The sequence below is a fragment of the Pygoscelis adeliae genome, unplaced genomic scaffold, assembly GCF_000699105.1.
Source record: "Pygoscelis adeliae isolate BGI_AS28 unplaced genomic scaffold, ASM69910v1 Scaffold399, whole genome shotgun sequence".
Taxonomy (NCBI): domain Eukaryota; kingdom Metazoa; phylum Chordata; class Aves; order Sphenisciformes; family Spheniscidae; genus Pygoscelis; species Pygoscelis adeliae.
Genome location: NW_008825609.1, coordinates 515,029 through 538,617, shown reverse-complemented (window position 1 = coordinate 538,617; position 23,589 = coordinate 515,029). Strand labels below are relative to the sequence as shown.

At 43.8% G+C, this 23,589-nt stretch overlaps 1 protein-coding gene across 17 annotated transcripts in view; it reads left to right on the top strand.

Annotated features, from left to right (window-relative positions):
- RBFOX2 (RNA binding protein, fox-1 homolog (C. elegans) 2) overlaps nt 1-23,589 on the top strand; it is a 139,972-nt gene that overhangs the window by 72,094 nt on the left and 44,289 nt on the right. For 14 of the 17 annotated variants that reach the window (XR_663972.1, XR_663974.1, XR_663973.1 and 11 more), the window contains exons 2-3: nt 5,413-5,637; nt 16,047-16,193. Coding sequence is in view for 14 of the 17 variants with exons in the window: in XM_009332601.1 (XP_009330876.1) it covers nt 5,413-5,637; nt 16,047-16,193 (372 nt within the window). In the remaining 3 variants the exon portion in view is untranslated. The remainder of the gene's footprint in view (nt 1-5,412; nt 5,638-16,046; nt 16,194-23,589) is intronic. The other 3 variants (XM_009332600.1, XM_009332606.1, XM_009332598.1) reach the window with 1 other exon arrangement.

The window sequence follows — 23,589 nt, the reverse complement described above, 5'->3', positions numbered from 1 at the left end:
TTTTTTTTTTTTTTTTTTTTTTTTTTTCTGGGGGGGCGGGGGGGGAAGCCCAGCCTGTGTTCTTTATTACTATTATTCTCTTGCTCCTGCGGCAGTAGGGTTGTGTGGTAGGCCCTTCCTCTCTTGTCTGCGTACAGCTGAGGAGCGGTGCTTGGCCGTTTCTGCAGGAGCTGTGTGTCACGTTTGCCTCCCTGACAGGAGGCTGTAACCTGGGTCGGAGGAGGGACGGCGCAGGCCCCACGTCCCCCTCGCTCACAAGGATCCCTTTCATGCGGAGAGCTGAGGGCGGGCAGCGGCTCCAGGTTGAACAGTCGCACCAGGCTCTTCAGATCTGAGCTACAAACATTTTTGCTGTTTACGAAAGGGATTAGGTTAGTGCAGAGAGCGAACAGTCGTAGCCTGGAACACACTGGTCTTCACAAACAGGTTAATTGCCTTCCATTAGCTGCAAGTCAGTTGCTTCAAGGTTTCATAAAATGAATTCGACAAAGGCATACCTATTAGAAACCCCATGCCGCTATGCTAATAGGCATATACTCACATCTATCCCAATGATTTGGGGGTTACCAGAGTTGAAAGGCATATTTAAGAGATTATTTGATGTTTACATGTTGTAGCATTTCTCTGCACCTTTCTCTGATGCTTATGACTCGCAGTAAGGTTATGGACAGCACAGACCGTTTATCTTGTGGCAGTTTGCGTGGAAATGTCTATCTGTGCGTATTATGGTGTACCAGTACAGAAGGGATCTGGAGCTGCATTGCTATAAGGCTCCTTTCATATCCCTATAATTACACCTGTTTAATGAGCAAAACAAAACCAGCCCTTCACAAAATAGACTGATCTTTGACAGTTTTATGGAAGTAGGAGGCCTTTGTGTGCATTTCTGGTGTTCGCTCTTGGCGCTCCAGTGCCGTGATCTTGGATCACCACCTGCTGTCTGCTGAAAGAATTCATCCTACGTTGCATTTGCTGAACCACGTTGCTCTTCGTTGAGACATGGTCCCCAGCTCCCAGCCTTCTGCAAGGTACCGCTGTGTGTGGTTACTTACCGTTCCTCCACTTAGCTTGGAGCTACAAAGTTTGTTAATTAAGTTAAAGCTGTGTAAACTCTTAGAAATGTGTCCCCATTAGGGATTTTTCACTGGTTTAGCTAATTTGTTTTTTAAACAAAATGTGGGATGGGTTTGTACTGAGCTGTGTAGGCAAAACCCTGACCTAAAGGAAGGAAGTTGGCACCTGCAAGGAATGGCTGGACCTTTGTAGGGCTGAGAATAGGGGCCTGAAAGGGGAGCTCAGATGGGTATCCCATATCCCTCTTGTGCCCTGAGGGCTTGGGTGCTGATGAATCAGATGTCAACATTTTGCAAGAAGGGAGCTGCTTTGAATTCCTACCTGATGCGGCTGAGTGATTTCTGTGGGAGCAGAGCAACAGAATGAATAGAAAACATAGGAATTGCTGGTTTTCTTTGAACTATAGGTTACTATATATTGTACTGAAGTTTCTTCCTTTTTTTAAGGAGTGTGTTTTAATTATGCTGAGTTCCAGTTGCACTGAACAGCCTTTCCCAGTTTGGTGAGCATGGGATGACAGCTAACGTGGGTCAGTGCATGGCAGCGCAAACTCATGGAGGGAATTGGTTAACCTGGAACTGCCGAAACTATTCCTGCAGCCACCCTGCATTGTGCCTGAGAGAAGAATCTGTCTGCTCCTGAACGTTAGTTAAGACTTATTTCATGCCAACACACAAGTTGAAGACAGCAGTAGTTTTTGTGGGGAGCTCCAGCCGGACTTTCCTAGTCTTGTGATGGCATCCTTGCATGTGTTTGGGGATGGTGACTACTCTTGGACATGTCCACTGCAGTCTGTTGTTGCATTTGAGTCAATGTTTAAGAGAATTTCATGAGCTAAAACAGGCAGGACTGGCAATGCAGTGAGGTATGTTGTCAAGATTGGATAGACAAAATACTTTCAGTTGAGTCTCTCCTTCTATGTACGTACGTACCTTCACCAGGAAGTTTGGGGGTTTCTCCATGTTCATTGTACCTCCTCAGAAGTGGGAAAAGCAGCACCTCTGACTGCAGGATTTTCCCTGGGTTGAGAGGGGGGAAAAGGTGTGTTTAAAAAAAAAGGGTTTTTTTTTTTTTTTTTTTTTTTCTGTGTTAGTTCTTGAAAATATGAAGTGTTGTGTAAATGTTGAAATTTGGTAGAATAACAGAAGAGGTAGAATCTCCTCTGGGTTTGGAGGATATCAGCATGCCATGAAACCTGCAGATATCTCATCGGGAGTCCTTTTCTGTAGACATTAGTGGAAACAGAAGAAAAGTAATTCTAAAGCATCAAAGGAAATTAAAATAAAAAAAAAATTCAGATGGGAAATGTATACATAATCATATCAAGAGAAAAATAATTTGAGATACAGATACTCAGTGGGATGATGAAACCTGGACAAGTATAATGGTGATAGATCTACAGATAACCTGAGACATTAAATTAAGGATACATTTGTAATAAAAGGATTTTTGCATATTAGTGCGATTGGGGGGGGAGGGGGGGAGTGACAATGGTATTAAAACATTTCATTCTGCACCAGAAATCCCTTATTTGAAAATGTGAGGAAGGTCAGAGAGAAGTAATAAAGTTACCAGGATATTTTGGCTTGCGAGGTGTGGTTAAGCTCAAAATAAGTAAGTATTATCAAAACACCACAAGCAACAGAAGAGGAGGAGAGCATTTTTCATCCTTCAAACGTTTGTGGACAATTGAAGAAGGGAGAGAAAATATTTTAAAGGTTGAAATGTGTTTAAACTGGAAGGAACAGTATTAACTGAGTGTAAAAACATTGAAAATAAAATTATATAAGGTTTATGGGCTGGCATTTTAAGTAATCTAAGAGTGAGATTAAACAAAAGGCTGGAGTATGTCCTTTGGGGAGCAGCCCTGCACCGTTGAGAGGACGGCAGAATAGGTTTTGTTTGTGGCTAATTAGCATTCTCTTCCTCCTGTCTGGGGTACTACTGGCTTGTAAATCTAGGTTGTTCTAAGAAAATTGGAAATAGTTTTTGCTACTGCATCTTTCCAGGGGTTACCCTACCAATTAAAAAAAAAAAAAAAAGAAATCAGTTTCACATTTAGCTCCTATTTTAAACACAAGAAATGGGCAGGCAACATGGGCTGTATGGAAGCACACAGACAATTGGATATAATGAAATATTGTAAGCAAAAGAGCTTGAAAAGGAGGCAGTATGTGGATGGAGTGGAGCTGTCGTGACAGGGGATAAATACTTTGAGTAGGTGAGCTATGAGATTGCTGATACCTGGTTTGCAGTGGGATAGCCATCGTTCAGCCTCTCCTCCCTCCTGTTTGTAAAACTCGCCCTGCACATCTTGATGATGGTTTAGGTCAAGTCAGAAGCTCCCTGCTTTGAAGCTGAGAATGGCAAAGGAGTGAGCAGAAGTGGAGGGCTGGTGGAGCTGCCCTCCTTTTGGTGGGGGGGTGGTGGTGGGATGTGGGTGGAACCCCCTGTCCTGCTTTCAGAAAATGTGCTTGGTGTGTGAAAAACCTCCGCAGAGCTGCTAGCACGCGACACAGGGCTGCAACAGCTCGGGGGAGTGTGTGCAAGGAACCAAGCACTGGCCGTGGCTGGCATGCTTGCCTGAATTTTTCTTTCTCAGATAAGGCTGCGGAGTTTTGGGTTTCTGCAGGCAGCAAGGCTTTGCAGCAGCTGGACTTTAGTTAATGAAACTGTCTGTTGTTCGGCATGGTCCAAGGCTGCAGCGCAGCTCTGCTAAGTGGTATTGAATGCCCTTCCCTCTCCTTCTCCCCAGCTGCGGGAGCGCGTGGCCACGTGGCCCCCAGGGGAGGCAGACCAGATAGACTAATGTCAGAGCAAATTTGGGATTCAGCCAGTGTCTGAATGACCCAGTGCTGGCTGGAGGTGTGCTGCATTTATCATTGTTTCCTTGGCCCAGAAGGGAAAGCTGCAGGTAGGCTGATAAAGGGACTGAAAGGTTTGTCCGGCTTCACTGGACATGCATGTTCTCTACTGAAAGGCTACTTGGTAATTCCTACTCTGCCTTTCCTATCCACAGGATAAGGTCTGCTTCTCTTTACTCCATTGATTTAAGCATGCTGGTGTCAGAATAGGCTCGAGCACCTCTGGGCTTTGTGGGGGAGGACCCAGGGCTGGAACAGCAGCCAAAATTTAAAATCAGGATTAGACTGTTGTCACGCACATAAATCAAACAGCCCTCCTATCATAAATCTTTTCCATGGATTTTTTTTTTCTGCTGCGGCGGTGGAAGCAGTAGGAGCGGTGCAGCAGCCTAGGCTTCCCAGGGTTGGGTTTCAATGTCAAGGCTGTTCTCCTCTGCCCCAGGTGGCTGAATGCAGCTCCCTGCTCCCTCCTCAGTGAGATCCCTGCAGTGGCTGCAGGGCTGCATGCTTTCGTGTTTGCTTCGGGTGGTTTTCAGGCATGGTGGGGTAAGTTTGGTTGTTTGTTTGGTTTTTTTACTGTCTCTTGGGGGTATCTTTTGCATGGTCAACTGTCTGTTTCTGAGTCATTTGGTTGGTGTCAACCACATCTAAGGCAGTGCTAAAAGCTGCTAAAAAGTCCACTGTCCTAGCATAGAAGTCCCTGTGGGATACCCTAAGCTGAGAGAGGGGTGGGTAACTAATACCTTGTGTGATGGTAGTGATGCTCAGGACTGGGGAGAGACTGAGCATGCTCCAGGCTTGTGTTCTCAACTCAGGTCCCACAGCTCTTTGGTGTCTTCTGCACAGTCAGCGCAAAGCAAATGGGATACTCCAGCGACTAGTACCTGAGCACCCGTGCTCTGTACTCAGTGCTGCCAGAGCAAAGGAGGGGGCTGCTGCACAGATCAGTTTTAAAATGAGTACTTCTTTTCTCTCATTGTAACACAACAGAGAAGAGTGTGCTCTGAACCACACGATATGCTTGCTTGTGAGCAGAGCTATGGGGGTCAGGCTGGAGGAGATGGACCCAGATATGGTACTTCTAGGCATATTAAAGAACCCTGTTCTTTTGTCTGTGTTTCCTTCTCCATTCCAATGTTTCAGTGCCTCTTTCTCCTTCCAAAATAATGCCTTACTGGGCGTAAAGCCTTGTGTGAGATTACAGGGGTATGCAATTTGCAAGCCCCATAATTTGTTCTCCATGTGCCACCTGGTAGCGAGAAAGTTTCCCAAAAAGATTAAGGAAACAGTGTCATGGTTCAGAGGAGTGAGGCATGCTCTTTTTAATAGAGAAGTTAATAGAAGACTGTGCAATATTGTGGTGGTGGTGAGTGGGATATTCACATGAACACGTGTGTGTATATTGTTTCTCAGGCTGATGTTCTGATCCATCTTCTGTAGTATAAAGCTGTTTTCTCCTTTTCCCTTTCTTCAGGGTAACCAGGAGCCAGCAGCAACTCCTGATGCAATGGTGCAGCCATTCACCACAATCCCATTTCCGCCACCCCCACAGAATGGAATTCCCACAGAGTATGGGGTGCCACACACTCAGGACTATGCAGGCCAGACCAGCGAGCACAATCTGACGCTCTACGGAAGCACGCAGCCACATGGAGAGCAGAGCACGAACACGGCCAGCACGCAGAACGGATCTCTTGCAGTAAGTGCAGAAGGGTGCAGAGCCAGGAGGGCAGCACAGTGCTTTGGGAAAAAGCAGCCATTGATTAGATTGCTGGCTGTTTCTTAAGTATGCAGTAAATCAGTGGTAGACTTGAAAAGGAGAAAATTGTAAACAAAGCATAGCTTCTGACCTTCCATCACTAGGTTCCTGTCTTTCCCCTTGTGCATGTTCTCCTCATAAATAGGTGTCTGCAAAGAGCAGTAGTACTTGGGTTCATGGTGTTTTTACCATGGTGGCATTGTCCGATGATAGTCATTTACAAAAGTGTTAATTACCTTGTGTTAATTGGCGAACAGTTCAAATGAATGTGATGGAGGCAAATTCTGGAAGGTTGATGGTACAAAGGATTAGGGTGAGCACATGCATTGTAGGTGTAATCCCAATGTGTGTGTGTTTTCAGGAAGCTAGCAGAGTAGAAAAATACTTTTCTTTGACTTTCTGAAGATGGCAGAGAGCTTCAGGGGGAAAAGATAGGAGAGGACCTCTCAGCTACTGGGCATCCATTTGCCAAACAAAAATTTTCACCTTCTTATATTTTTTTGCTTTCTTCTTCCCATGGCCTGGAATTGGCACCGGGCAACATGCTGGCAGATTATCCCAGGAAAAGCTTTATCCACCCCTTAAGCCACTTGTTAAGACTTAACTTCCTAATAAAGAGCCTTATGGTGAAGAGCCTTCAGTGCTCAGGGGTGGATTTAATCTGTTAATACTTTCAATTTTACTTGTAGTTGGGTGTTTGGCTTGTAGAGATTATTTTTCCCCCTGTAAGTACTGAGTGAATTCAGGGCCAGTGATTGGTAGAACTGATAGTGCCAGCTCGAGTGTGCATGGTTCCCGGCGTGCACCTCTGCTCCTTCTACACTGGCAGTGGCTGCACAGTTGACACTGCTGGTTATAACTTTGGTAAGATATCTTTGAGTTTGTCCTGGGAACGCTGCAACTTCAGCATCTTGAAGAAGAAAAAGAGTACATATCCTGTAAAGCACATTGATAGTGCATAAAAGGAACTTCAGGTGCCTTACTCCAGCAAACACAAATGTAGATGAGAAGAGATCAGGCTGGAAATAAAACTTAGAGTTGGTGCAGTGTGCAGAAATGCAAGTCATCATTTTAGTACCAGATTGTCCAATGTCATTCCAACCTGTAAGATCTGGGCTGCCTGTCTCCAGCAAACAGCTATCTCGAGCACTGCCAGTTGGATGGGAAAGCTGGAAACGAGGAATAAAACAGGGCAGTGGTTTTCCCCACGTATTTTTGCTGTTCCCATCCTTGCCCAGAGCTTAGGAGTGTTTCTTTTTAATGGAAATGATGTGAGCCTTGACCTTGGATGTAAGCTCTTGCCAACCCCCCTGCTCCTCTTCCATATTAGGAGCCATCTCCGTGGCGCTGCAGGGCCGAGCTCTGTGTTTCATCAACTAATGCCGGCTCCAAGGAGCCCACAGCATGCGGGGAGGCTGGCTAGCCTGCGAAGAGGGACTGGGAGCCCATCTGTGCAGGAGGGAGCGTTGCTGGGAGACTGCTGGGAGGCAGCGGTGTTGCCAGGAGGCTGCGGAGGGAGCCTGACTGGCAGGGGTTATCTGAGAAACAGGCTGAATAACACGTAACACTTGTACTGGCTGTTGGAAACAGGTGGGCGCGTCTGGTCTGACCATTTGACGTGGTTAAAGATGTGCAAGCTGAGCGTGCAGAGTTAGGCTCACAGACTGTAGCTAGCCGGGAAAGGGTAAGGGCGCAGATGAGTGCGTTGCTGCTGCTGCTATGGCTGGGACTGATCAAACCCAGAGGATCCCAGATGGTGGCACATGAAGAAATCCAGGGGGAGGGGGAAGGCACCTCAGCCAAGGGCCTTTCACATGCCAGGCTTTCACATGCACGGGGTCCTGGATTTTCTGAGTCCCTTTATCCTTCTGTCTAGGACTCCTTCTGTATGAAGTTATTTTGATTCTGTGGGCTGCCTTGGGATATAATTGCTGTAACTTTTCTCCTCAGTACGCTGATTAATTATGTAGGAACTAGAGGAAGGAAGAAGGCTCAGTAGTTACTCAAGCTAAAGCATGCTATTAAAATACAGCAGAACAGGTTGGTTATTTTACCTTGAATCCCTACAGCTAACGTCAAGCATCTTGTCTATCACATACACTGGTTATTACTTGTTTGACATACATGTTCAGTCCATGTGGACTAGACTGCTATGCTTTAAGGCATCTTTTCCTTTCACTGTTTTGTCGTCTTGCTCAAACAACAGTGCTAACTTTAATAGAGCAAAAAGTTGTTGCGGGTGATGTATGATCCTTCCCTCCCATTATTGTGACTGACAAGTGCAGCTGCTGTCATGTGTGTGAAGGTGATACCCCAGACCAAACAGCCGGTGGATTTTTTAGCTGCTGACTTTGAAGCATGTGCTCCCATGGGATGATTCAGAAGTTCTTTCAGCCAGACAGATAAGTTCTCTCCTCGCTTTTAAGAACAAGGCCTGTGCTTGGTCCAGTTGGCAGGACAGAGCGAGGTAGCAAAAGGTGTGCTCAGATGGCGGGGCTTTCCTGCTTTTCAGGTTAGTAGCCTTTAGGATAATTGCAAAAGTAATGGAGAACATGGGGTGGCTTAAAGGTTCCTCGTGGAAACAGGAGTTTCGTCTGATTGGTAAGATGTTATGCAGCAATGTAATGGGATCTCTAACACACTAGGTGGGAGCACCTTTTCATAGAAACTTGGCAGATTCTGGCAGGCAAGTCAGATTGAATGATTTGAGATTAGCGGTGGTGTCTGAGTTAACAGACAGTGGTCTGGAAGCCTGAGGTCAAACATCAGTAGTGAACTTAAGTAAGATAAACTTTGAGAGTCAAAGTCCATGCCTTCCTACGCAGTCTAAAAGCCCTGAGCAAAGGGGAATGGCTGATTGGTGTCATCAGCTAAGGATGAGCTTGGTTCTGGAGGTCTGAGTGTAGTGGAAAGCATTCAAAGCTCTCAGAGCAGGAGCATGGAAAAGAAATTGGCACAATAGGTGGTGTAATACAAACAGCATAGTATTTTGGAATCTTTTTTTATTTTAGGATCAAGCCTCATCTGTAGGGCTTTGTTTCATGCCTGGCATGTGGGTCTCCCAGTCTTCATCTCCAAGCATCTGTCCTTTCTCTTGATACTGTCCCAAAGCACAGCTGAAAGACCTGGATTAAAAATAGACTGAGGTACCAGACCATATTTGGCCTACTTGGTCTGCCTGTTGCAGCCTGTCTCTTAAACCGTTGATGCTCTGCTTTTCATTTCTTACGGTGCTGGGTTGCCTGGTTTCTTTCCCCTTCCCCCTTCTTGGTTTACATTTAGTGCACTTATCCCTAATGGAGACACCCAGCACAGATAGCTGCAAGTGGAGATGCTAATTAGGCTGCAGTACCTCTGGCAGCTGAACTGATCTAAAGATTCACTGCTGTCAGAAAGGAGAGATCTGGCTCCAAGCACAAACTCCCACTCCTATTTACTGGCTCTGGCATTCCTTACGTGAGCCACTTTAATTCACTGACCTGGCAGAAAGCTGTCCAATTCTTTTGCTGGGTTAATGAATTAGAGCAGCTCTTGGAGGGATCCAGCAAATGCTGTTGTTGCAAGGTAAGCGTATGGAGTGCATGGCTAGAAGCCGAGAGCAATTGTCAGCTCTCTGCATCTCCTGGTACTCTACCCACGAAGGGAAATTAATCATCTGCTGAACTAAAAAAGCTTGCTTGATAGTAAATGCAATGCACTTAATACTGTGAGCTGATTATTCAACTCATTTCTCTTGTTAATGTCAGAGGGAAGAATTTGTGTGTCTGTATAAATTATAGAATGCAGCTGGAGGTATATAAGTAGAGGAATAAGTTTATGTAAATTACTTCACATGAAAATGGCAGGTGCTGTCGCCTTGGTGTTGCGTTGTCATGAACCAATATAAAGCATTATTTAATTACAAAGCATCGTGTCTCTCGGCTTCTTGATGTGCTGTACTGAAACATATTTAACTCATCTGCTCTACCATAAAGGGATATTGACTTTCTGATTTCTTAAAGGAGACACATCTGTAGTGGGGGGCCCCTACGTATCGTGTTCAGAAGCAAGACAGGGAAGTTGCTCCGTCATCTGGCTGTGCCCCATACATCTAGCAAGGGTTTGGAAAGAAGGGAGCCAACGGCACCAAGGGTTCCTCAGCTGACTTTTGTAACACATGCGTGATGTTATAATGATGACTTTCCCTTGGGTATTTCTCGCCTAGTCTGAGATTGCAGAATTTTCCTCTGTAATTATTTTTCATCACTTTAGTAATTAAAGCAATTGCTCATGTGAGGTATTTCAGGTGAAGAATATGTTTAATGAATATCTTCACTTATCTTTTGATACTGCTGAGCAGATAGACATGAGGAAGAACTAGCTTCAAATAAGTAGCTAGCTGCTGATTGTTTTGCCACCTCAGCTTGGAAATTGCTGTCTTGAGGTAGCAAACTCTGACATTTAACATCAGGAATTTGCTTTGAGTATGAGGCAGATTATTGTCAGCACTTGTAGACTTGTGTCTAGTGAGGCAGATTTAAAAATGATTTCAAAAGAGAAATAGGAAATAAATCAGCAAATATCATTATGTTAGAGTATACAGCTGTGGTACTTCTGCGTATCTCTCAAAGGTTATAGCAGATCTAGAAGTAGTACAGGGAAGGATAATAGTGATGATGAAAGGGATGTAGCAGGTTCTTTATGAGAAGAAATGAAATCTTCACTTATGAAAAGAGCTGACAGGAATGAAGGCATATGACAAGTACATAGAATATTGAATGGTATGGGAAATAGAATAGGGAACTTTCCCATTTTCACTTACTAGGATGCACGCTGGAAATCAGGTGCCACGTATGAAAAAAACAGGTTTTTGTTTCTTGTTTTTTTCCATATAATGAAGAATTTAGCATTGGAACTCTTGTCCATAGGATGTTTTGGAAGTTGAGACACCAACTGGCTCAGTTTGCTGGAGGCTGCGCTGGAGAAAAATCACCGAATGTTTGCCCTGTTCTTATGCTATTCCACAGATGCCACAGATTTGGCTGCTGTCAGAAAGAAGATAGTGGGATGGATGGATCTTAGTCTGTCACCGTGTGGCCATTCTTCTGCCACTGTCGATGGAGCAGTCCAGGGTCTTGCTGCCTCCTTCACCTTGTCAGGGCATCCCTGTTTTGTGAGGAATGGGCTGGAACTGCTCACAAAGGGTTTGACATTGTGACTGTACAGAGCAGGCCCTTCAGGGGGCTTCATTTCACCACTTCGTTGAAAGAAAAAAAAAAAGCACCAAAGAATCCTATAAAAAAAAAATACTGCTCAGAAAAACAAAGTAACTTTAAACATCACTACATGGAAGATGTTATCTGACACATCAGAGATGTCTTTGTTGTGCAGGATAGGTAGCAAAGCTTCCTATGTACTTTCCTATGTTGGGTTTGTGTTCTGACCAGGTGGGGTATGTCTTTATTTAATGAGGAAAGTGAACAAAATGACTTAAACTTCCGTATGTCTGAAAACAGGTAACTAACAATCAGAAAATGTGCCCTGAATTAATCTGACTATATTGAAAATAGTTAACAGCCTAGCAGAAGTTACTTGATACGTCCTTAGCAATTTTTTTGTCCGGTTTTTGGCATATAAAGTACTTGGGCACATTGTTAATTGTGCCTGCAGTGTAGCCCAATTTTTTTTTAATATAACACTGCTGGCATCTCTGAAAAATCAAGTACATTGATATAATTCCAAAATTATATTTACTGCTGTTGAAAGGTGATTATTAGCCCTGCAGTCTTCTGTCTGCTAAACAAGTGTCGTTTAAGCAGCAGAAGTTCCAATGCCTTTTGCTCTTGGATGTGTAGGATCTCAGTCCTAGTCTGGTAGAGTGTGGTGGGGCAGGAGAGGGGTTTTGTGTCTAGTGCCTAATTCTTCACTCGTTTTTCCACCAAACCTGCTCAGTGGATATCTGTTCATTGGTGGGTGACTGGCTGTTTTGATGTGGGTTCTTCACTAGAAGTTGCAGAGATCTTCCCACGTTGTCTGCACTCTCCTTTGTGGTGGGAAGATTGCCTTCTGCCAATCATAGCTTTCAGTCCTTGTCTCCACACAGTTCCTCAAGCTCTTGATCCAAACAAGGTCTTTTTTTTGTCTGAGACTGGTCTAGAAGCAGTGGAGTGAGCACACTGTCTCCCAAATTTTGTAAGCCACCCAAGTCCTTTTAAATATAGTTATTAGTTACAGTTTGTATTTTGTAAATATTTTCTTTGCAGCGATTTATGGCTCTTAACCTCCTCATTATGATTCACAACATTTTGGACCGCCTGCTTCCTGGGGGAGAGGATGGGGGGTTGTTTTTTGCTTTTCTGTAATGGACCTGAAGCGGTTCCAGTTCTAGAAGCAAGTGGGAGATGGAAACAGAATGTGCTGGGTATTAATAGTCTCTGTGCTGGCCCATTGCATTGGTGTTTGGCTCTTCGGGGAGGTAGCCCTCTGTCTGGCCACGCAGATGGAGATTGCTTGGAGCTCAGGTGGCACTGGAGCCCCTGCCTCCCTCCCGCTGAGGAGAAATCCTCAGCAATTGCTTGTTCATCAGCTCCTTTAGGACAGAAGAGTCTAGTCGAGAGGTGGGAAGATGGTTGTGGAGCTGCCCCCAAACCTTTCAGAACACCCTCATGTTGCCAGTTGTCCTCCTCCCCTTTTACATGCATATGTACACATGTATATATCCAATGCTTCTCTTTGCAGCTGCCTCTTCTTGCTTAGGGTTTCCTTACTGCTGGCGAGTGTAAGGGAGGAGCTGGCACAGGGGTGCAGGCAGCAAGTAGTTACAAGTGAAGCATATATTGCACGTCCTGAGCTCTGATGCATTTCTCAGTGACCTTGAGCAGAGCTCAAAGCTTGCATGTGCAGGCATGAATGACATTATCACCTGCGTAAGTGTATGTTACGCAGACTATGCTGAGGAGGTAAGGTGATCCAATACTCTTTCTAAACGCAGGATCTTTGCCGCAGCATGTCTCTGTGTTGCCTGATGACAGGCATTGAGACCTAGGGAACATGTATTAGCTCCCTTCTGAGCTGAATTGCTGTCTGTAGTGAAGGGAGAGGGCTGGTTCTTTGCTGTGAAGTGTTGACGTGAGGCCAGAAGGAAGGAGCTGAAACTCGGTGTGGGGAAGGAGTCGGGGTGGGGAGTAGGCACTTGGTGAAATGCAGGCTTTTATCATCTGGCTTGGTCAGGGTAGCGCTGTTGCCAGTCTCCATTACGTGCTGCCTGAGAACAGGCTCCAGGCCCTCCCTTTCATCTCCTTCCTAACAAATTAAGACAAGGAATAACTATGGCGGGGGGGGGGGGCAAGATCTGAGGAGACCATTTCTTTCATTTGTGTTGTAGCTGAATGTGTGGCAGTAGACAAATGTATTGAGCTAATGTTATAGTGGCTGAAAGTTCAAATCTTACCTTAGGGCCATGGAGGATAGAAATGAGGGAGCTTACAGCATCCAGAGAGAGGAGGTATTGAATGTTAAACTACTGCTGAAAAATCAGGATATGTGAAAGCCTGAAAAGCATTTGGGGACTCTTAGTGTAGCCAAAAAGGTAAGAGTGGACTGAGATCCCTTGTTCCTCCTATTGTTTCTCCTCTTTGAAGCCTTTGTCTTACTGTACACATCTCACATGCTGCAAAATGACTCCTGGGTGGCAGCAGCACTCTGCCATATGCAGGAGCAGCTGTGAGTGTTTTTGAGCAGGCCACTGTACATGATACATTGCACCCTTGGTAAGAAAGGAGTTCTGCCCTCTGCCTGTGAACAAATGGATGGGATAGGAGTGCTAACGACCTCCTGGCTTCCTCCCCTATAGAAGCGGCAGATCCAGTCCTGTGCAACCTATATTTGAATTTAAAGACGAAAACATTTTTTGTCGTCACCTTTCAGAATCTGTGCTGTTCCTCATTCACACTGCAGAAGATGCACTAGTGTGTTTGTTTGAGGATGCACCTGTGTGCATGGGTGTTTACCCACTTGCCAATTCCATGCAAAGCCATAGAAAACATGGGATTTGGCAAATTGCACTAGCAGGGCTCAAAATGGATTGTAGAGATCCCTTTTAGCAGGAGTGTTGATGATTTTGGGGAGTTATTTTGGAGCACTCACTTGCAGGTGTTATGTATGGTAGTGACGGATAGGCTACTCCTGTGTTTTGTCCTTCTTGGACAGATTTGCCCTGAGGAGCAAAGGACTCTGATGGAGTCATAAAAATAAAACCACCAAATAGCATGGTGTGATTGAATTGCAAGCCAGCTGCATCGATTCTTCCCCTAGGGTGCACACTCTGTATGTTTGGAGATGCATTTTGTCATAGGGGTGAGGGTAGGAGAAGAGGGGGAACTTGGAGAGGGGGAGGCAACTTTTTAGATACGATCAAATGGAAGTTTCTGAGGTTGTTCTCAAAAATTTGTTGTTTGGGGAATGGATGAGTGTTAGCCAAATAAAAATGCTTCATCCTGCTAGGTTTTTCCTGAGACTTGCACAGCTCTGGGAAGTAGAGATACTCGCAGGGCGGTATCTTCATTCTTCCTATCACAGCTTAATTTATATTAACCAGATCAAACATGTTTTGTGCTGCCTGCGCAGCCCTACTAAAGTAAAACAGAGAGCTGCCAGTGCTTTGCTTAGCGCGACAAAACCCCAGTGCTTACTGTTTGCTTGCTCTTGTCAGCGCTTTATAACCAATATGCAAGTTCAAGGTCATGTCTATAAGAGACGTTTCTGGCCAGAAGAAGCTTTTAATGTTGCCAGTTTAGTTTATCTGTGGGGAGATGTTTCTTTCCAAATATTCATGAAGTGTTGTATATTGAATGATGTGCAGAGCAGTCTAACAAGTCCAGACAGTGGTTGGGGAGTCAGTGTGGGCAACTCCCACGAGATTTCTTTCCTCTTTAGTACACAAATTGTGCATTTAAAACAGGGCGGGGGGGGAAAAGGCCCCAAAACAGCAAAAAAAACCCCTACTCTTAAATCTTTATTTTTAAGGCCTGCGTGTGTTCTTGAAGGTGCCTAAAAAAGGCTGAGTCTAGCAATTACATGGTCCTTGCCTTCTCGTAGAACTTCTTTTCACTTGATGGGTTAAGGAAGAAGTCAGGTTGGCATCTAAAGAAATGAAATGACACTTAAAAGTGTATTACACAGGTGGTCAAAGCATGACTCCTAGGAGGCTGAGGCAAGCAGCAGGAGATAGTGTGAGTGGGTGGGTGCTCTTTCAATACCTTGGCCTGTCAATGCATGCTCTTAGAAAGGGACAGAGCAATAAAACCGACCAAATTGTAGTCTACTTTGTTCTGTAGCTCTGTGTTTTTGAGGTTATTTTGCTGACTAAAGTGTGAAAAATACCATTTTCTCATCAAGCCATTTTGCAAAGGGACCTTGCCTTTATATTTAGTGCTGTGCTCAAACTTTACCACTTCTTAGTCTAAGCCCAACACAAGTGGCTGAGGTTCTCTTCCTTTCTTCTCCCCTGCTAGTCATCTCTGTGGGGGTGTAAGGTCTCCTCCGGCACACTGGTCTCCCTTATGCTTCTGCCTTCTTGCTGTACTTTTTCTGTGCACAACTACCCCTGGCCCACCCCTTGACCTGGCTTCGCTGTACCAGTCAGTGCTTGGGAATGCTGGAACAAATTCCCTTGTTTTAACTGTGGAATTGGTAGCAGAAAGTAACACTTGGAGTTTTTATAAATCCTGCAGTGGTAATGACTGTTTCCTGTCCCTGGGCTGACTTGTAAATGTATGAGAAAAGTTAATCAAAGACATCCGTAAGCCGTTCATATATGGATTTTACCATTTAATTATGGATCTTCTTTTGGGGTGATGTTTCTCTGAAGGGAGCTTGACAGAGCAGATGCAGTTTTGCCTGGGGATGCATTTCTGGTATTGGCCCAGTGAAGAGCTGCCACTTCAGCTGTGGGATTTTGATGATTGTATGAACATCCTGCCACATGAGATTAGAGTGGCGGTACTACCTCCCAGCTTCAGGATATGAAAGATCCGCCTCTTCATTAGAGCTTTCATATGGTGGCAGCTGAAGTGAGGAAGAACAGGCGAAAAGAGAGAAGCAATTTAAGAAAACCAAAGGCAAATCTACTAAGCTAAAAGGAGATATGAGGGGAGGGAGGCTGAGATCTCATTACTGTTTACTCATGGAAAGGGAGGGGAAGAACAACAGATCAATTGTTAAGCGTTACTGGCTTTATCAAAATAATTGTCAAGTGCTAGATACCACAATTGCAAGTGTAGTACTAATACCTAAAAAGAGATAGACAAAGCACGTGAAAGGAGTTTGTGTGGGTTTTATTCATGCAGACACTTTTGTCTTTCTGATTTCAGCAGACAGAAGGAGGGGCACAGACAGATGGACAGCAATCACAGACACAGAGCAGTGAGAATACCGAGAGCAAATCCACTCCAAAACGACTTCATGTGTCTAACATTCCCTTCCGTTTTCGAGATCCTGACCTTCGGCAGATGTTTGGGGTAAGTTACCAGTGCCTTTTAAGGCATGGCAGATTGTCCTTCCCCACAGGTGGGACACATGGTGCTGGTGTACTCATGCGAATGAAAAGCCCTTCCTCCTCAATTTAGTTGGCACACTGTAAAATATTTGCAGGACTAGGACAATTCGTAGCGTTTACCTCAGCTGGTAAATACACATGAAAACTATAACTGTGTTGTTCATATCAAGATGTTCAGCGTAACCTAACAAGTGGTTTGGGAAAAAAAAGAGCAAAACTTTATCTTATTTCCCAGTAAAGACTAGGATTAAACATTGACTTAATATATCCTTTGCAAAGCACTGTTTTTCAGTTGCTTAGAAACTTGTTGAAATATTTATGTCTTTCCTCATGATCCACTTCTGTGATGAAAAATTGCTGCTAGGAATTGGCCAACTAGCAATTGCATGTGGAAAAGCTAGTGCAAGTCAGATGGTATTTCACATTGTGTATGATATACATACTGTTTCTTTTGACCAAATAGTTTGTCTTCCCTAATCTTTGTATGCTATTTATCATTCTCAATTTATAAGCTCTTTGAGGAAGAGTTTGCTCACATGAGTATAGGTGGTGACTCATTCCATGTGAACACAGAGATAAATGAGCTAGATGCTTCATGACCTAGCCTTCAGGTCAAGTTATTTATATATCATCATCATCATCAGGAATATTTGACTTGTTGATATGATGGTAGCATCCTTGGTTGAGGGCATGTTTTAAAGTCTTCAGAAATATTCCTTATTATTTATAAAGTTAACAGTGCTGCCTGTTTATGGTGCAGTGTAGAGGACTCAAGTCAGGAAAGACCAAAGCTAAGGTTCCTCTTGCCACCTTTGGCTTTGAGTGTATACCTTGGTCCTAACTGCATAGCCAGCTGTTCCTCCAAATTCTGCAGTATTCCTGTTTCAGTTGTTGCATCTCTTGAGCCATCTGTGTGGGTGTGCATGCACGCACCTACACACTCACTCTCACATGGAGAGTAGTGTTACAGTATCGTAAAAGTGTCAAATTCATGGACTTCGAGCTTAGACTGCTATAAATGAGAGAAGAATTGGGCTTATGTGTTCATAGTTTGGACAGTACAAAGTGCACAAAATGTGCAGAAATGATAAAAATTTCACTGATGGTCTTCAGCAAGAGTCCCAATTGTGAGAGGTTTTTTGCTCCTTGTTCTTGAAGCTTTTTGTGTCCGTAAGAAGCTATTTCATGGATGAGACCAAATGGAGAGGAGTGGTCAAAACGCAGGAGGGCAAGGCCACTATTCAGAGGGACCTGGCCAGGCTGGAGAAATGGGCTGAAAGGAATCTTAAGATACTCAACAAGAGTGAGTTTCAAGCCTTCCATCTGGGAGGGAATAACCCCTGCAGGCTGGGGGCCAGTTGTCTAGGACGATGCTCTGCAGTAAAAGATTGGGGGTCCTGATGGACAGCAAATCAAACATAAGCAGCAGCTTGCCCTTGCGGCAAAGGTGGCCGACCGTGTCCTGGGCTGTGTTAATGAGTAGCCAGCAGGCCCAGGGAAGCGATCCTCCCCGTCTTCAGCAGTTGTCAGACTGCATCTGGAATACTGTGTGGGCTCTCCATGCAAGAGAGCCCAATGCATCTGGGCTCTCCAGGGCAAGAAGTGCACTTCATATAAGTGAAATACTGGAGCAAGCCCAGTGGGCACCACGAAGATCGTCAGAGGGCTGGAGAACATGACATGTGAGCAGAGTCTGAGACCTGGACCTGTTCAGCTTTGAGAAGAGAAAGCAGAGGGGGGATATTTTTGTTGTCTGCAACTATCTGATCAGAGGATACAGAAAAGATGTAGCTGGATTCTTTTTGGTTGTGTGTGATGATGAGATGAGAGACAACAAACACAAGTTGGAACATGGGAAATCTCAATTAGATATCAGGAAATTTTATTTTTTTTTTACTGAGAGGATGGTTAAATAGTGGAACATGTTGCACAGAGAGGTTGTGGAACCTCCATCCTTGAAGGTATTTGACTTGACTGGTTACAGCCTGGCCAACCAGATCTCATTAGACCTGCTTTGAGCCGGGCTTGCACTAAATGACCTCTGGAGGTAGGTCCCAGCCAAAATTATGATTCTGTGATTCTGTTGCAAGAGGCCTGGGTTTGCTTCCGTGTTGTTCATACATTAGATTGTCACACTCTTGACATCTGTGGGAATGTTTTTGAGGGTGAAACTCATCTCCTGGCAATCTGTGATTGCTGAATCTTCAGTCGCCTGTTCTGCTCTGTGTTTTTTAGCTTGCTTTTTGCTGTTGCAGGGTTGTGCGGTAGGCAGTTCCGTCCGGTTTGGATAAACCGGTTGCTGAAATCACAGCCAGTTCTTGGACCACCTGCCACAATCTGTATTTAGCACGTCCTGCTCTGTGTTACTGCTGCTCCCCTCTCCTGGGAGCTGCATCGCTTACATAAAAAGTTCCACATTGCTGCTGCCCCTTCCCTTGAGATCCAGTGCTTGGCTTGACAACTGGCCCCATTCACACTCATTCACCTTGATGCTGTTCCTCCCTGTGCTCCTGGCGTGGGGGATGTGGATGAAATGCAAATGACAAGAACATCTCTGTCCTGGTGACTCTTGCTTCTGATTTGCAGATGAGGGCACCCAGGCAATGTGAATGAACTGCTGTCCTGAGAAGTGACTTGTAGAAAATGCAGCCTAACTGCTTGCATTAAGGTTTTCCATTGTTTTTTGAGCCCAAATGGTTGTACATAGAAGGGGTGGGGAAATACACTATATGAGTTGGTTTCTGTTGTTCCCCAAGTTATTTGTTGTTGGTTTATTTTTTTCTCTCAACATCATCTCAAGTTCCAGCACAGCGATGTGATTTTTAACTGGGTAAGTGGTATATTCCCTATAAAACCTCTTATTAGTTCACCTGGCCCTTTTCTCTCACTGCTGCTTCTCTCAGCTTGCTCAGAGCCTCAAGCAGGAGAGCGTTTCTCTGTGAATCCTCCTTGCTTCTATTTCTTTTTCAGGATCAGGATGCTTTCCCTTGGGTGACTCACTGAAACCTACCCTTTCTCCTACAGGGGACTCATGGTTGTCTGAGTCTTCAGCTGTGGCTAGCTTGTAACCCCCATCTTCTCCCTCTCCCTTCTGTGTGTCAGGTCACATCTCCTCAACGTCGTATCTAAGAGACTCAAAATCCTTGCCTGGAGTGATTTTTTCCCAAACTATTGTACAAAGAGAGGAATTGGGTAGACAGCAAAGCTGTGGAGGAAGAAATAAATGTGATGTTAGGGAGAGAGTAAAGAAGTCCCCTGAGGATGGAACAGCATGCGAGAGGTCAGCCCAGTCCTGGGGCGCAGAACATTAGCTAACGCTTTCGTCCAGACTTGAGTAGAGGTGGACTTCAGACGTGTGTTGTCCCATGCGTGATTAAATGGAAATTACATAACGCTTTCTAAACCTTCACCATTTGCGAGAGCTGCAGACATGAGGATTTCCTGACAAATTCAAGTTATTCGGGTTTCAGACCATCTCTCACCTGTTACGTGTTTCTAACAGGTCCCTGAGATATCCTCAGGAATGGAACAACCATTTCCTTACGTATATGCTTCTTATAGGGAGGCAAATAAAATAGTCTGCTTAAAACAGGTAATATTTACTTGACATTTCATGATGCCAATAAAAAGACTTCCAGAAAGCTTCTAGAAGGAATAGGTCATCTTTTAACGCACACAGTTCTGCACCCACTGTGGAATAAATCAATAGTTGACCTTGTTCTAGCAGATAAAGAAGAGTTAATAGCTGACCTGAAATCCCATGGTTGCCTAGGTACCAGTGATTGTTATTTGTCTGTATTTACTTTATGCAAACAGAATATGGCATCAGGCAGTAATGTAAGGAGCTTTAGAAGAGTCTGTTTCCTCGAGTTTAAACAATTGGCAGGATAACTGCCCGGGAAGGTACCTTTAAAAGGAAAATGTTCATGGAAGCTATAAAGTATTCAACAAAATCATACTGATGGCCAAGAAGGCATGATTCCACAGTCACTGAAACTGTGTTAATAAAACACAAAGCATTCTGCACATTAGGCAGGGAGGATGAGGAGGAGGAGGAAGTAAATGGCAGTGAATATAACTGCAAACTTAAACAAAGAAGCAGGTGAGAAAGGAAATGTGCTAATCATGGAGATATCGGTGATGTAGGTTCAGAGAAGGCATCAATTTTTTACATGCAAAGAGAAAAGATCTAGGTGTAGGCCCAATATAAAATTGGGCAATAGTTGTGTGTTTCTGGGGGGAAAAAAACGCACAAAACACAAAAAGCAACAAAAAACCCCAGCTTGCTGTGTTTATGATGTAACAGGAGGTATTTGTACCATATCTCGTTTTGTATATAATTTATAACAAAGGAGGATGAGACAGTGCTCACTAATATTTAAAAACCAGCAGATCTAGATAAGGTATGTCCAAAGATAATAGCCAAAGCAAGGAACTCTTATTCATTAATGTTAAGTTTTAGCCAATTCTTGTAAGCTAGGGGAGTTGCAGAAGGCTGGAACACTGTCCACCAGGATTCACTATTGAAAAAATTAAAGGTATGACCCAGCGAGCTACAAACTGATTATCCATATGTTGATTCAAGATAAAAATAGTTTTGGAATGTTTTAAAAAACATTAGAATCTGAAGAAACGGATTAATATCTATTCAGTGTGACTTTGTATAAGGTAATATACATCTTTTCAGACAAATATTGTCTTGTCTACTTTGACAAGATTGTACAAAGCAGTACTGATACAGTTGAACATTGCTCAACCAATTGAATTCATCCAAGTGACCAATTTTGATTTTTAAGAAAAAGAATACTTAAATAAACACAACACACATTAGAGGGATTAAAAACCTCTTTAACGATAGATAATAAAAACCAGTAGTTATTGGGGAGATATCAGTGATCAAGACTGTTTCTAGTGTCAATTTACCTAGGGATCTGTTTCAGTCGCAGTCCTGTTCAGTATCTGTATCAACCCATGGAGACAGTACTGTTAAAACCTTGCCAGGAAGGTTTGCGGTTAAAAAAAACTATTTGAGGAGGAGGAAAGAGGAAAGATAAGGTTACTGTTAGAGAATGACTTGAAATGCCTGGTTCACTGACAATAAACGCAGCAAAAATGTGTTTGATGCAGCTCAGTGCAGAGTACTGAATATGTGGGAACCAGGCTGTGCTTGTAGGATGGAAAGCTTTCTTTGGAAAACACTGATTTGGGAGAGTACTATTGATTGTTGAAGATAGTTGCTTCAACAAAGTAAAGGGGGGTATGAGATTGAAGGAGGGATGTGATCTTGCTCATGTTCAATGTTGAAAAGACTGCGCCTGCATAATTTTGTTCAGTTCTGAGATCAGTTTAGGACCAAAAAGTAATCTAGGGCTTGGAAGATGAGTGGCTTTTTAACTGTGTAAGGTGTTGGGTACATGATTTACTCAGCTTATTAAAGAGAGGTTGGGAGATGACAAGTCTGTTGTGTACAGGTGCTTATGCATCGATGATACCTGCTAATAGGGCTTTTAAGTCTTGTTTACAGTCATAATAAGATTTTCCAATTGGAAGCTAAGATTTAACACAATTAACCTTGAAATAGGAGAAAAATTCTTAGTCATTTAGGCTAATTTAAACAATGGAACAAGTTACCAGGGAGTAGAAGAGTTGCTATTAGTTTTTAAAAACAAGTTAGCAACTCTCTTCAAAATCTTATTATCCAGTTTCTGAGGGACGTTCTTTGGCTAGTGTGTATAAGGACTCCGACATGATGGTAGTCTCCTTAACTGCTGGTAGGCTGTCCCCTTCCTTACTGGACTATGTATGCGGAAGAAAAGCTCGTGTTTCCCTCAACATGTTTCCAGTCCTTTCAGCTTTGTGCTACGATAGTGTCTGTGCTTGCACCTCATGGCTGATAGCTTCAGTCCTTCCCTCTTTAGGCTTCAAGAAGCAGTTTTCCTCCCAGTATAAAACTGGCTGGGATACTCTGGTCAGTTCTGGACTTCAGAGTCTCCTGGGGAAGATGGAGACTGGGTTGGACTGCCTGCAAGAGGAAAATCCATCTGTTCTCAAGGTGAATCATGAACTACCTCCACAAAAACAAGCCAAGTGGATCGTTTTGGTAGTTCATACGGATGTCTGTGCACTAAATCCTTCTTATTTGTTGTGAGAGCAACAGTATGAGGAGTCAGAATTGACGTTTCTCAGAATTTACCGTGGTGAAATGCTCTTTGCTCAAGAATCTTCAACTATTTTTAAAGAAGGAGATAGTGTAAGATAAAAATAAGGACTATGTTGATGACAATTGCAGATGAAGGTGGGATAGCACCGTACAGGGTGTGACTTCTCTCAGGCTCTGGCTTCAGATGGAGACATTGCCTTTTTTAAAACATGCTCACTCCATGGCTACTACTTGTAGGCTGTTAACTGCTTCTGGTGGGGAACATCATCAGCCCAGTTGATAAAGGGTTTTTGTGTGTTACCAGCTAGAGCAGTAATAATGCATAGCTGTTTTGTACAAAGGTGACCATTCTGTCACATTTAATAACTTCAGTTAATGAAGTTATTAATAACTTCATTTATTAAAGGTGACAGAATGGTAGCTACTTTTTTTTTAACATTGGATTTTAAGGCAGGGAATGTTGTTATCCTTTTCCTTCTCTAAGCATAATTCATATCTCTACTGTGAGGTTCTTATGTTTGTGGTAGACCACTGTTTTGTATGACCCAAGCAACACAGATCTGGGAGCTCAGATATTTTTGGAAGCTCTTGTAGCCTTCAGATCTCAGCCTCTGGTGAAACATTTTGGCACTTTGCACTTCCTAAAAATATCTCAGTGCATATAATTTCTCACCCAGCTTCATTCTGGTGTCAAGAGTGCAAAACACCTCCATGAGCCTAGAGTTTGAGGCTAAAGCAATAACAAGCTAGACTACATCTCTTTCTCACCAAGAATATGGTAAAATTTTAAGTCTGTATTTGCCAGTAAATAAATTTAAATACACAAGTAATTCATGATACACAAACATTGGCAATGGCAGAAAACTACTCATTAGGCGTTAAGGTAAATAAATAAATAATGCAATAGACCAAGAAACTCTGACCTACAGGTGTTGATGCAGTGAGGCTTGAAGTACAGCAACAGGAAAGTTGCTGAAGGGGACTCTGCTTTCTCAGTGGATTGGACATCTGAAGGAGGAAATCCTGTCTTCTGGATATCAGGATGTATTTTAGTTTTTTCACCTCCGAATAGCACTGGCCACCGATCGCACGTAACAAGTCCTGTGTGCCAGTATTGGAGAACAAACATTCTGACACAAGGTGGCTGGCCTCTTTGTGATGATTCTTGTTTCCAAGCTCTTCCTGCAATGAGAGCGCG